Below are 15,500 nucleotides of genomic sequence, written 5' to 3'. Positions count from 1 at the left end.
AATTTGATACCTCCACAAACATCAAATCCAACAAATATGCACTAGCATTTGATAAGGCTCTAACAATGATGAAAAATTTAGCGTGGTCCTTATAAAAGTATAGCTTCATATGAGAATTAAAGAAGACTAAGGAAAACACTTCAATTTATGGCATGTTACAAAGTTTCTCTAGAAAAAGGGAAGTATTGTTGAAAAAATTAGATCACACTAGGTGAGCTATCATCTTGAATGAGTAGAAAGTGCTTGCCATTGGAGTTAATGCCAATGATGTTCAAAGATAGAGTAGAAGTACCACCTTTATTATCAAGCATTAGAATCTCTAGTAAAAATCTCCATAATTTCCTAATTGATTATAATGCCTCTTTTAATTTGATGCCATTATATAGTCCACAAAAGTTAGGTGTTACCCTAGCTCACTAATCGGGTAGTAATATAACTTGAAAAAATTGAAATATGTGTCATTGGCATGTTGAAAGATGTACATGTTCAACTAAGTACCAAACCTCATATTTAGGATTTCATTAGCATCCATGTAGTTCACATTCATACAACATATTGTACACTCCTTAGTAGAGAATGTACTAAATTCTTAAGGGGATAGTTTTTCACTGATTTCACCTAGATGTGGTTACTGTGGAAGAAACTTAGCAACCAAATAAAAACTAATCTTAAGACAAATTTGTGAAAGATCATCAAAGACTATAATTCCCTAGTTGAACTATTATTCCTCCATAGGGATAACTTTAGTGGTGAATAGTCACCACATGGAAAATTTTACTCATTGGGGACCATCAATTTGGAAAACAAATTTGCACTTTTGGGGTGGCCATGTCACCTGATCTTTATAAAAATTAGGTCTCATGCTTAGACCAATTGCCAATAATGATACATAATTATTTATAATTTGATGATGACACCACCAATGGAATCTAATTTTTCCACAAGGTAAATTAAATATTTTTGCCTACAATTTTTGAGGCTTGTCTTATTTGATAGTCACAATCACCAATATATGGTAAATATTTATGTACAGTTATATGTTAAGTAAATATACTTGACACATCTCTATTATACAGACTTTCCAAGTAATATTTAATCCTTTTATTCTTTGGCCCAAAATAGATTTGATTGTGGAGACATTTTATTATTTTGGAGACTTTCTCTAAACCTTATTTTCCCAATACATTTTTGCCCCATATATAATTTATACCATTGATTTAGGATCATCTAATGATTATTAAAATGGGTTAGTGTGTTTTAGATGATAGAAAAATATGTTTTCTTCAACAATTAATGATTTTCTAGGATTTGAATCCTAAAATTTAAGACAAGAATAAAATCACCAATAAAATAATTTTTTTCCTAGTGTGAAAAAACTCACAAATAGAAATTAAGTTTTCCATCTAAAAGAATTTGGGATTAACCAAGATTTTATAATTATTTCCAAAGAGGGGTTTCTTAAAGTTATCCTTATTTTTCTAGTTTGACTTTGGCTTATAAAGAGTCCTAAAACTCGACATAAATGAGATAAAAGAAGCCAATGGAAATCACATGATATGACTACAAGAAATCTCCTAGTAGAATGAGCTCTTTGTAAAATTTACAAAAATCATGGTTACCAGTGTGTAGTGTCTTGGGGAGGACATTGAACCAAAAATTTTTCTACTCCCAAGTTTCTATTGACTACACCATGCTAGTCACTCAAAATTCAAGCTTTTAAATTTATCAAGATGTCATTGCAAAAGCGATGATCCAAATGGCAGTATCAAAAAATGCAAAGAATGACACTCTTTTGATAGTTGATATTAACACAAGTATACTCAATCAATCTATGATAAATGAAGTTGTTGAGAATATTGTAGAACATCGAGGGACTAAATCATTGTTGTATTCCAAGGAAAATTGGATGAGGGGAGTAATGATCCTATAGAATAAAAAAATAAGACGCTAATGCATCATCTAGAAGTGCTTCCTCATATAGTGAGACATTGTTATAAACCCTTGAAGGATTAATCACCATTCACAGGTGGTGACCCTTTGTGAATGGTTTGGGTTGGGTCTTGGTAGTGGCTCATCCTAAAACTAATTCTTTCTAGATCAACAAACTAATTAAAGAAATCAAGGGTAAAAATATGATTATACTACACCAGTTTTAAAGGCTAATTCAAGTGATATGTTTGAACTATCCCTAATAAATATGGAATATGTTTTGAACAAAAGGTCCTTCAGTGATCTAGTAAAAGAAAAATTGAATCCAAATAGAAATAAAACTAAAATTCCTAAGGAAAATAGGCTATGGAATCTAAACTTTTATGGGTCTAAGTGTAAGTAAGGGGTTGAGGTTGGGATTGAGTTGGTCAACCCAAGGGACAAGTATTAATATGCCATGTACAACTTATAATTCATATGCACTAACAATATGGCCAAATTTGAGGGCCTAATGTGAGGTCTCCTCTTCATGCTAGAAAGGATTGTAAAAATAAAAGGATATTCATAGTTGGCAATCTGACGTGTTATTGCAATCTAGGATTGTACCAATAAGAGATTATTGCCTAATGAAAGACAATATGGGATTTGATTAATGAATTTGAGAAATTAAATATTAAATTCTTCCCTTGATGGAAAAATTTTATTCCTAACATACTAACTATTTTAGCACATGCACTGCATCCCATTGAGGAAAAAAATTAAAATGTTTTTTTTTGAATTAATAGTAGTCACATCTATTATCGAAAAAATAACAAACATCCAAGTCTTCTAAGATGACCAACATGTAATGGAATTTATCATGTGTAATGAATTGATTGAGTGACCAATAATTGATGACAAATCTAAGGGTAATGAAGAGAAAGATGGGGTTTTAGATCAAGATGACATTGTAAGTCTAAAAACTAACACCATCCCCAAAGGAATGGTTGAAATAAAGAATATATTTGACCAAGATGTATCAACATAATAAAGAAGAATCCCAAAAGAGGAAGGTAATTATGAATGTGAATTTTATAACTCATGAACTAAAGATGATCTAATATTTACTAAGATTGGAAAGGCCTATAGTGACCATGGAAAGGAAGAGATGTTGTACCTTCTTGATGAGTATAGGGACATCATCACATGGAGCTATGCTTAAAGCATATAATCCAAGAATCATCACACACAACATCCCTTTCAAATGAGATTCCAAGTCTTTCTATAAAAGAAAGAGATGCTAAAATTGAATTATTAAAGAATTGAAAATGAAGGAGGTCTAGAAAATATTTTAAAATAATATCATTTCCCCTATTCGACATTCTACTTGGGTTGATTATATGGTACCACAATGAAGAAGAATGGGGAGATTCAACCCTTTGGTTATTTTATAAGTCTAAACTAGGCTTCCAAAAAGAATAAGTAGTAATTAGCCTTTCCCATCAAGGTGCTACAAATCATTAATGGGTAAAAATTGAAGTCATTCCTAGATAGTTACTCTAGATATAACTTGGTGATGGTCAATGAAGAAGATTGGATGAAAGTAACATTTAACACAAAATGAGACATTTACATATAATAGTATTCCATTTGGGGTGATTAACACTAGAGACACTTTCCAATGGGCTTTGGATGAAGCATTCAAAGTACTGGTAAGTAAGTGCATCATTATCTATATAGATGACCTTTTAATTCTCTCAAAAAATAGAGGAGATCAAATCAATTATTTTTTTAAAGTACTCAATTGGTCCATAAAATATGGGATTTCCCTCAATCCCAAGAAGTATTCATTCCCAATCACCAAGGGAAACCTCCTTGGTTACATTATTTATGAGATTTGTATTTTTATTGACCCAGATAGAGTTGAAACAATGCTAAAACTATTTCTACCCAATAGATGCAAATAGTTAAAATTCTTCTTTGGAATTTTTTAAAAATCTGGATATTCATTAGATTTTTTTTAATAAGTAGTACATCCTCTTAATTACATGCTAAATAAAGGAGTCAAGATTGATTGGACCCTTCAAGTTAAGAAATCATTTGAAGACATTAATACAACCATTTCTAACACTCCAATTTTTTTAACCCTAATACTAGCTACCATTAAAAGTCTATTATTTTCCATCTAGGACTCTTGTATAGGCATACTCATGTAGAAGAAAGATGACAAGACTAATAGATCAATTATTTTCATGGGTTTCTATCTAAACTCTAAATTGGATTAACCCAATCTAGCTAAGAATGTGTTTTATTTTGTGATGAATCTCAAGAAGCTCACACACTATATAGTATGAAGAAAGGTATATGTCATTGTGCAAGACCCTGCTATTAAACCACTTTTATGATAAATGATTTTTCCAAGAAAAGAAGAAAGTGGACAGTTATTTTACAAGAATGTGATTTAGAAATCCAACCTATGAAACTTGTAAGAGGGTAAAGTCTAACCAAGATGATGACCAATAATGTATAAAAATAAGGATTAGATTATTTTTTGTATACAATAAAAGGATTCATATATGACATCTAGTATCAAGACATTATATATTACCTATTAAAAAACTAGTATTCTAAGGGGATGAACAAGTTTCAACATAGATTGCTAAAATTGAAATATAGATTGTACAACATGAAAGAGGAAAACATTTACCAATCATAATACAAAGATATATAGGTTAAGTAGTTAAGCCAATATAAATTTAAATTGCATTAACATGAATGATAATGGAATTCCTATGGTGGAGTGTCATAATAGTGCTAAAAATATAATTAAGAGGTTTTGTGTTGCATTTATGATAGAATTTATCATTTAAGGCAATATACTAGTTATTTTGTGAAGATTGTCAAAGAAACAAATAGAGTTTGGCTTAGATAAGCTTATACTCACTTGTGATAATGACATAGAGTATGTATACATGCTACATTTAAGAGCACATATGGAGATATAAAGACTAAACAAAGTTATGATGATCTTGGTAAAGGAAACTTTTAGACAAAGTTTCTAGAAAGCAAGTACTATTCTGTGGATTGTACCTCCTAAAAAATATGGAATCTGGTCAAGAGAAATAGGAAAGAGGTAGGAGACATGTTGAAGTTTTTGGGGTTAATCATGCACATTTAGAAGAGCAACAAGTGACGAGTTATGAAGACTGTGAGATAAAAATTGCTTGTAATTGTAAAATAATGTAATATTATAATGTAAAGTATAAATGTAATAACTTAAAATAGTCCTATATTATTATTATTATAAATTAAGAAAGCCTCAAGGCCAATTTAGTAGCTTATCCTAGGACTTGGTACAAAGAAACCTAATTTCGTTGGTAAATCATCTACTGCAGATATTGTATAATCGGTGAGTTATTGAATTGTGAATACTTACATTTGAATATATTTTGGATAAGAGAAGTGATTGGTGTAGTTGACACATGGTGAGATTACACATAGCTATATTTGGCAAAAAAGTTATTCTTGGACATTGTTGATGTACTATTATATTATTTTATGAAAATAGTACTGCAGTTGTTTGGATAATGGATCCTTTTGTCTTCGTTAACAACTCATAACATGGTTTTTACACCTCCTAATAGGGTTGGAATCTTCTAACATGGATTCAAAGTCTCCTAACAAGAATTGCTATATGTCTTGAATTTATTTCATTGACTCTTAAGAGGGTCTATCATTTCACAAGAAACTTTAATATTAGTACATTATCCTATGGTTACCTTCACCACTAGGGTTTTCCCTTTGATCAAGGATTTTCATAGTTAATCAATCTTGTGTTATTGTGTGTGGCTATTATTTTGTTGTTGGTGTTTCATCTATATTTTACTAATAAGGATATTGAGATCTATTTTAATTGTATAACTAATTCACACCCTCCTGCCCCTCCTCTTAGTTATCTTGAAAAACTTTACTTTATAACAAAGGGATGCTAGAACAACACCATGTCAAGTATGGCACTAAACATGGGTTAGCTAAACAAATAACCCAATAGATTTTATCGTTAGGATACTATTATCCTAAATTTTTTAGAGACACCAAAGATTGGATTTTCTTATGTCATTTTTTCCATACTAGTGCCAATAGAGAAATAAATCCAATAATACCATTACAACTTGTATTTGAAGTTCACCCTTTCCTAAAGTGAGGCCTTCACTTCATTGGATGTGTAAAAGCTCCATCATTAATGGGTGAACTTCAAACAAAAGGTGGAAAAGGATGAAATTTTTCATAGTTTCACCACTCAAGTTTCCATCAACTTCATTAAGGAACACATCGTCACTAGATTTAGGATGCCCATTTTTCTAATAAGTGATAATGAAACCTTATTTGTATAAATATCTCTAATGCAATGGGAATTAGAAAATTGGGTAATGGTTAAATTTGTTGGAAATGATTGAAACGATCAAAAGAAAAGTTGTTGGAATAATAACGGAACCGGTAATGAATGTCCTCAATCATTATTTTGTCATTGATGTCAAACTTGCTACTTGCAGGGATGACAATTGCTTTACTGATCAAAATAATATCAATTAGTTGATTGTCAAGGTGGTGGAAATCAATAAGATGTAACTAGAACACCTAGAGAAAGGTTGAAGTTATGATGTTGTAATGAAGTACAAGGATCAGCTAAGCCATTGATGAAAAAGTGTATTTGATGACATACTATAAGATACAGAGAATGGGCACACAGAAACATACAGAAACATATCAAAGATTTAAGGATTTAGCTAAGTCTTTTGTAAAGCTCAAACTAAGTTCATTAGAAAGAAGGAGCCAAGCAAGCTAGTTAAGAGTCGAGAAAATTCCTAGTTAAGTGTTGAGCAAAACCGAGTGCTGAGTAGAACCAAGTGTCGAGCAAGTTCAAGTGCCGAGTAGAACCAAGTGCCGAGTAGAACCAAGTGCCGAGCAAAACCAAGTGCCGAGTAGAATCAAGTGTCGAGCAAGTTCAAGTGCTGAGCAGGAACCAAGTGCGGAGCATCAATAACTCAATGATGCCGAGTAACACAGAGGTGCCGAGCACTAGTAACTAAATAATGCTGGGTTGCTGCATTATTTAGAAAATCAAAGATTCCCCAGATCTAAGCCAACAAGGTTGTTATCTAGAAATCTGTGAATTAAAAGGAAGATAAGAATGATGAGCTGGTAGCACAGAACACCATGTAGAACATTTTTAAGATACAATTGGCAAAGAAAACAAGATATGGGGTAGATACATTGTATCCTACCTAATCCATCTTGAAACCCTAAAATTAGAGAAGGACAATTGAGCGGCAAAAGAAAATCAGACTTGTATATAAGAAGACATAAGTTAATGGAAAGGAAAAAAGAAGAGAATGGAATAGAAGGGAATAGTGAGAGAGAGAACCGTGGTCAAGCATAAATCATGAAATGCTGAAGAATGTGCTAAGGAGAAGATAGCATAGGAACTCTGTTTGGATAGACGACCACAAAGATAGAATGAGTAAGAAGACTCAAGGAGACGAAGCTTGAGAGGGAGACAAGCAAGTCAGAGCTGAAGTGATTGAAGCCAAGCATAAGGATTGAACTAAAAGAGTGATCTGAAATCTGCAAAGTATGTTGTAAGTTATGTCAGATCAAAAGACCATTATCGTTACTTTTTAGCAATTGTAATAGTAAGATAAATCCTATGGACTTAGGTTGGTTTAATAGCCATTTGATAAATCCTTTAATAGGGTGGCATTCCAAGTGGATGTTCTAAAGACCTTTAACCAGGTCCATTCCTAACATTTTGGTGAAATCCTCTAACAAGGTGACATTTAATAGTCTATTGTAAGCCTTTAACAGGACAGGCTTTTAATAGGGCATCACTTCAGAAGAGTGAGAATCAAGTAGCATGTTACTAGTGGTTTTTCCCAAATTGGGTTTCCACGTAAATCATTGTGTTATGTGTTGATCTTGAATGTTTTATCTTTGCATGTTGATTTACAGTAATTTGCTTATATAACTATTTTAAGTTTGAACAGATGAAAAGGGTATAAAACTATTAGAAAAGTATTATTAGGGCATTTTGGACCTTGAATAACTGATTCACCCCCCTCCCTCTCAGTTATTCTAAAGAATTCTAACAATTGGTATCAAAGCAGACTGCTGATTCAGTTTAAAGGGACTACTAGCAAAAAAGATCAAAATGCCAAAGAGAGAAGTTCCCAAGCTCAACAAAGACAACTTTGTTGCATGGCAAAGTTTGATGAAGCTACATCTTGGATCCATAGGAGATTATGCCCAAAATTCAATTGTCACTGAACATGTAGATCCAACAGGTGCTCCTACTGCAGAAGACATGAAAAACAAGCAAGAACACAAACAGACAATGCTGGAAATTGCCTCTGCACTCAGCTATGCTGAATTTGATGATATTAAAGGATGTGACACTGCATTCAAAATGTGGAAAGACCTATCAAACATCTATGGAGGAGATCAGAATGTACAAAGAGCAAAGAGAGAAAGTCTCAGAGGAAAGTTTGATGGTATGGAAATGGAAGAAAATGAGAATGCTTCTTAGTATGGTGCAAGAATAAAGGAAGTGGTAAGTGCAATAAGATGCTTGAATGGTCAACTGGATGAAGATACTATTAATAGTAAGTTCTTAAGAACCTTGCTCCCTATCTATGCTATTAGAGTATCAGTAATACAAGAGCTAAGATGTATACCAGGAAATAATCTAAGCTTTGAAGGTATAATAGGTAGACTCACTGCATTTGAGTTATCTAACTTTGAAAACTACAAACCTGAAAATGTTGAATCTTCCTTTAAGGCCAAGCTATCACTAAAAGATGCCGAACAAGTGAAATCAAGGAAAGGAAGAAAAATGAAGTATGTATCTAGTGATAGTAGCACTAATGAGGAAGATGTGGAACAATTGGAAGCATTGCTCAATAGAAGATTTCATAGGGGCAAAGGAAAATTCAAAGGTAAGATGCCTATCATTTGTTTCAATTGCAATGAAGTAGGTCATATTGCTGCAAGATGTCCACAGAAAAAGGATTCCAAGGAAGGCAACAAATACAAGAACAGAAGAGATGATGACAAGAGAGATTACAAAGAAAAAGGTAAGAAGTGTTATATTGTTGAACAAAATTCTGATGACAATGATAATGAAGTTGTTTATGTATCCATGAAGGACCAATCTGATGAAGAAGAAGCCACAACACTGGTGACATGTATAAACAAGAATGACAGATGGATCATAGATAGTGGATGCTCACATCACATGACAGGAGACAAAAGTAAGTTTGTTAACTATACTCAGTATGATGGAAATAGTGTTAGATTTGGTAATGATGTTCCATGTCAAATCAAAGGAAAAGGTTCCATTAAGCTCACAGACCAAATTTCATTTGACAATGCATACTATGTTGAAGGATTAAACTACAATTTATTGAGTGTCTCACAATTAGGCAATATAGGTTGCAAAGTGGAATTTGAAAACAAAACTGCAAAAATCTATGACAATGATGGTAAACTAATAGGAAAAGGAGATCAAACAAAGAGTAATTTGTTTTACCTTGATATGGATGATGCTTCTTGTCTATTTGCAAAATTTGATGATAAATGGTTATGGCATAGAAGATTATGTCATGTCAACTTTGACAATCTGGTCAAAATCAGTAAAATGAAGAAAGTCAGAGGTCTACCAAAACTGAAGAAGCCTGATAATATCATGTGTAAACAATATCAGCTAGGAAAGATGACAAAGTCAAGTTTCAAAAGAAAAAACTATACATCTAAAGAGATATTTGAGTTAGTTCACACTGACTTATGTGGTCCAATGGAAATACAAAGCTATAGAGGAGATAAATACATAATGTTATTTGTTGATGACTATTCCAGGATGATGACTGTTATGTTCTTAAAACAAAAATTTTATGCTTTTCAAATGTTTAAGTGGTATGTGGCCAGAGTTGAAAAGGAAACTGGAAAAAGCTTGAAATGCCTAAGATCAGATAGAGGTGGTGAATTTACATCAAATGAATTCGAGATAATTTGTAATGACATTGGAATCAAAAGAAAGACATCAGCTCCTAGAACTCCCCCACAGAATGGAATTGCTGAAAGAAGAAACAGATCTGTAATTGACTATGCCAGAACATTAATGATGGAAAAGAATGTTGCTCTAAACTACTGGAGAGAAGCTGTAAGTGTAGCTATTCATACATTGAACCGAGTACAAGTCAAGAAAGGTACAAATACAACACCTTTTGAATTATGGTATGGTTACTCACCAAATGTAAAACATTTCAAAGTATTTGGTTGCAAATGTTTTATCCTTAAAGATGTTAGAAATGGAAAATTTGATGCAACAAGTGATGAAGGTATATTTCTCGGTTACTGCAGAAGAAGTAAGGCATATAAGTGTTTAAATGTTAACACTAACAAAATTGTGGAAAGTGCAAATGTAAATTTTGATGAGCACACAGAAGTCCAAGCTGAAGAACCAAAGAAAATGGAAGAGTACAGAACCTTTGTATATTCTTATGAAGGAATGACTGCTGATGAGGATGATGTCAACCAAATTGAAAGTCAACAACAAGTGTCAATTTTAGCTGATTCACAACCAGTGAATGCCGAGTTGCATTCAGAAGCCGAGTTACAGAATGAAGAAAATGCACAATCTGATTCTGAAGATAGTACACATAATGAACAACCTGAAAATTAAGTACATAGTGATCTTGAATTCAAGAGATCAAACATGGAAACAAGGACAGAGCCAAGATTATCCAAATATGTAAAAAGGCATCACCCTGCTAAACAAATAATTGGTGACAAAGATGCAAGACCAATGACAAGGAATAGACTAAGACATGAATCATGTCTAATCCGCAAATCTGAACCCAAGACAGTATATGGTGCATTACAAGATGATGACTGGTATAAAGCTATGGAAGAAGAAATTGATCAAATAAGAAAAAAACAAAACCTAGAGTTTGGTTCCCAGACCAACTGACAAGAATGTGATTGGAAAAAAATGGGTATTCAGAAACAAACTAGATGAGAATGGTGAGATTACCAGAAACAAAGCCAGATTAGTATGCAAGGGTTATGCTCAAGAAGAAGGAATAGACTATGCAGAAACATTCGCTCCTATTGCAAGAATGGAAGGAGTAAGAACTTTACTTGCATATGCTGCTTACAAAGACTTCAAAGTCTATCAGATGGATGTAAAATCTTCCTTCTTAAATGGTATACTAGAAGAAGGAGTCTACATTGAACAACCAGAAGGATTTGTTGATGAAAACAATAGGGATATGGTGTGTAAGCTACATAAAGCACTCTATGGTTTGAAACAAGCACCTAGAGCATGGTATGAGAGACTTCACAAGTATCTAGTGCAAATTGGATTTGAAAGAATTGATGACAACAACAACATGTACATCAAAGATGAAGAAGGTAAAGACATTATTGTATCTGAAATTTTTGTGGATGACATAGTATTTGGTGGTAAGGAAGTACTTTGCAAAGGCTTTGTTGACAAAATGAAACATGAATTTGAGATGTCTATGTTTGGAGAAATCAAATTCTTTGTTGGATTACAAGTTCATCAAATCAAACATGGAATATTTGTTACACAATCAAAGCACATCAAAGAAATTTTTAAATCATTTAGATTGGAGGAATCCAAACCAGTCAGCACACCAATGGCAATAGGAAATAAACTATCCAAAAATGATGAGTCACTTGAAGTCAATCAAACAATGTATAGATCCATGATTGGAAAATTAAAATATGTTGTACATAGTAGACGAGACATAGCATTAGCAGTTGGAATAGTGGCTAGGTTCTCTGCTAATCCTAAAGAAAATCATCTTATGGCAGTAAAAAGAATAATGAGATATCTCAAAGGGACTGAAGATTTTGGTCTATACTACAAAAACAATGGAAAATTTGAACTGAATGCATATACAGATGCAGACTGGGGAGGAAACATTGATGACAGAAAAAGCACAAGTGGAGGTGCATTATTTTTAGGTAAAAGGCTGGTTACCTAGACTAGCAAGAAACAAACATGTATATCCCAGTCCACTGTAGAATCAGAATATGTGGCAGCTGCAGTCAATTGTACAAACATCATATGGCTCACACATCTATTGAATGGAATGAAAGAAGAAGTAAAAAAATTGTTGATATTGTATTGTGATAATACAAGTGCTATAAATATATCTAAAAATCCAATAATGCATGCAAAAACCAAGCATATTGCAATCAAGTATCATTATGTCAGAGAATTGGTAGAAGACAAATAGGTGAAGTTGGAACACATTCACACAAAGGAACAAACTGCAGATATCTTCACCAAACCATTGCCCAAGGATGCCTATGAATATCTTAGAGGCAAGTTGGGGGTTATACCCCTAAATAAAGCAGTTTAAGGTGACAAGGAAGCTGCCTTGCATCAACAGGAATAAATCATTGAAATATTAACAGGTTGATGCAAAGGATGACAACAGGAACAAAAACTCCAACTCAGTCACAATCATGGTGACAGAGGGAGAAAAACAACAAGATGCCAAAGCTTATATTTTGCATAATAAAGATGCTACATCTTTGGCATTTATGTCAAAGAGGGAGAAATATGCTAGAAACTGATCAATGAAAAGAAAGAGGAAGATATATAAGAAAGAGGGAGATATATGTGATCAGTAGCGAAAGTAGTGAAAATGCAGCAAGCTAACAATCTTGGTGGTAACTGAATTGATTACTTGATCAGTTTGGTTTTCCATCAATGCCAAAGAGGGAGATTTTTGGAAATGATTGAAATGATCAAAAGAAAATTTGTTGGAATAATAATGGAACCGGTAATGAATGTCCTCAATCATTGTTTTGTCATTGATGTCAAACTTGCTACTTGCAGGGATGACAATTGCTTTACTGATCCAAATACTATCAATTAGTTGATTGTCAAGGTGGTGGCAATCAATAAGATGTAACTAGAACACCTAGTGAAAGGTTAAAGTTATGATGTTGTAATGAAGTACAAGGATCAGCTAAGCCATTGATGAAAAAGTGTATTTGATGACATACTATAAGATACAAAGAATGGGCACACAGAAACATACAGAAACATATCAAAGATTTAAGGATTTAGATAAGTCTTTTGTAAAGCTCAAACTAAGTTCATTAGAAAGAAGGAGCCAAGCAAGCTAGTTAAGAGCTGAGCAAATTCCTAGTTAAGTGCTGAGCAAAACCAAGTGCCGAGTAGAACCAAGCGCCGAGGAAGTTCAAGTGCCGAGTAGAACCAAGTGCCGAGCAAAACCAAGTGCCGAGTAGAATCAAGTGCCGACCAAGTTCAAGTGCCAAGCAAGAACCAAGTGCCAAGCATCAGTAACTCAATGATGCCGAGTAACATAGAGGTGCCGAGCACTAGTAACTAAATAATGCCGAGTTGCTGCATTATTTAGAAAATTGAAGATTCGCCAGATCTAAGCTGACAAGGTTGTTATCTAGAAATTTGTGAATTAAAATGAAGATAAGATTGATGAGCTGGTAGCACAGAACACCATGTAGAACATTTTTAAGATACAATTGGCAAAGAAAACAAGATATGGGGTAGATACATTGTATCCTACCTAATGCATCTTGAAACCCTAAAATTAGAGAAGGAGAATTGAGCGGCAAAAGAAAATCAGACTTGTATATAAGAAGACATAAGTTAATGGAAAGGAAAAAATAAGAGAATGGAATAGAGGGGAATAGTGAGAGAGAGAACTGTGGTCAAGCATAAATCATGAAATGCTGAAGAATGTGCTAAGGAGAAGATAGCATAGGAACTCTGTTGGATAGACGACCACAAAGATGATTGTATTGGCAGAATGAGTAAGAAGACTCAAGGAGACGAAGCTTGAGAGGGAGACAAGCAAGTCAGAGATGAAGTGATTGAAGCCAAGCATAAGGATTGAACTGAAAGAGTGATCTGAAATCTGCAAAGTATGTTGTAAGTTATGTCAGATCAAAAGACCATTATCGTTACTTTCTAGCAATTGTAACAGTAAGACAAATCCTATGGACTTAGGTTGGTTTAATAGCCATTTGATAAATCCTTTAACAGGGTGACATTCCAAGTGGATGTTCTAAAGACCTTTAACTAGGCCCATTCCTAATAGTTTGGTGAAATCCTCTAACAAGGTCACATTTAACAGTGTGTTGTAAGCCTTTAACAGGGCAGGCTTTTAACAGGGCATCACTTCAGAAGAGTGAGAATCAAGTAGCATGTTACTGGTGGTTTTTCCCAAATTGGGTTTCCACGTAAATCATTGTGTTATGTGTTGATCTTGAATGTTTTATCTTTGCATGTTGATTTACAGTAATTTGGTTATATAATTGTTTTAAGTTTGAACAGATGAAAAGGGTATAAAAGTATTAGAAAGGTATTATTAGGGCATTTTGGACCTTGAATAACTGATTCACCCCCCCTCTCAGTTATTCTAAAGAATTCTAACAAAATTGTCCACTAAATACTATTTGCAAGGTAATGGAGTGTCATGTCCCCTTTTCAAATAATTAAAAAATAATAATCTTTGCTAATCAGGCAGGCCCAAGAAAGTGAAGTTTCGGAAAAAGGGAGTTAATCTTTGGAAACCGTTGGACTAATAAATGATAATTATTATTAAAATATGTTTCATTAACCTCTCTTGGATGTGAGTTACAGTTATGTCCTTTTTAAAGAGGTTTGGAGGCATTTTGGGGGGGATTCCAGAACTTGATTTTTGCTCATTCTTTGTTATTCTTCAGAGGCTGCCAAACCTGTGGAGAAGGAGACCCAAGAACGGGAGTTTGCAGGTTTCCAGGGAGACCCAAGAACGGGAGTTTGCAGGTTTCCAGGAAGGCTAAGGACGGGAGTTTGAAGCCATTCCATGTGCATGCTCATACAGAGTTTGCCTTTGTGCTGAACAGTGCAGATTTGTGAGTTTCCGGGTGTATTTTTGTAAGAGTTTGGTGTTTCCGGTTGAGTATTTCATATCAGTTTTGGTTGCTGCTGTATTTTAGACTTTAAGCTGTTAAAATAGAGCTGAATATATATATTGGGACGCGATTAAACTTTTGAGATAGATTATTAGTGTTCTTGTGGTGTTTTCGGGCATATTTTGTGTTATTTCGGGAGCCCGATGAGCATAGTTTTGGTCCTACATTTTCGAGCTGTTGTGTAAAGGCTATATGGATCTGGATATGTCAATTTGTAAGCTGTTATGCTGCTAAAATTTCTGTAAAAATTTCCATTTTCAGATTCATTAATAATTTGTGAAGTTGTGAAGCTTTTAGCACTATTTTCAACATACCCGATTTGGGGTTTCTTAAGAAATTTGGTGGATCTTTGTGATATTAGTTATTTGATCTTAAAGATCTGATTAAAGGTTGGAAATATCATAAAAAATCAGAAAAGGGACATTTCAGTGGTATCAAAGCCATGATCTTGCCAGCCTGAGGGTTTGTAGAAGTTGCAGGTCAGTTTTGACAACTACCCAGATCTTGCATGTCAGTTTTGACAACTACCCAGATTTTGCATGTCATAATTTATG

At 33.7% G+C, this 15,500-nt stretch overlaps 1 protein-coding gene across 1 annotated transcript in view; it reads left to right on the top strand.

Annotated features, from left to right (window-relative positions):
• LOC149579863 (uncharacterized) overlaps positions 1–14,893 on the top strand; it is a 289,230-nt gene extending 274,337 nt beyond the window's left edge. Inside the window, exon 5 of the mRNA XM_089787367.1 lies at positions 14,716–14,893. Within this exon, the coding sequence (XP_089643493.1) occupies positions 14,716–14,814 (99 nt within the window). The 3' untranslated portion in view covers positions 14,815–14,893. The remainder of the gene's footprint in view (positions 1–14,715) is intronic.
• The last annotated feature ends 607 nt before the right edge of the window (positions 14,894–15,500 follow it).

The sequence above is a fragment of the Cupressus sempervirens genome, chromosome 1, assembly GCF_028749045.1.
Source record: "Cupressus sempervirens isolate cs-2001-9-10 chromosome 1, ASM2874904v1, whole genome shotgun sequence".
In the NCBI taxonomy this organism is placed as follows: domain Eukaryota; kingdom Viridiplantae; phylum Streptophyta; class Pinopsida; order Cupressales; family Cupressaceae; genus Cupressus; species Cupressus sempervirens.
Note: the sequence above shows the minus strand (reverse complement) of the source record. Positions and strands in the feature narration are given on the sequence as shown.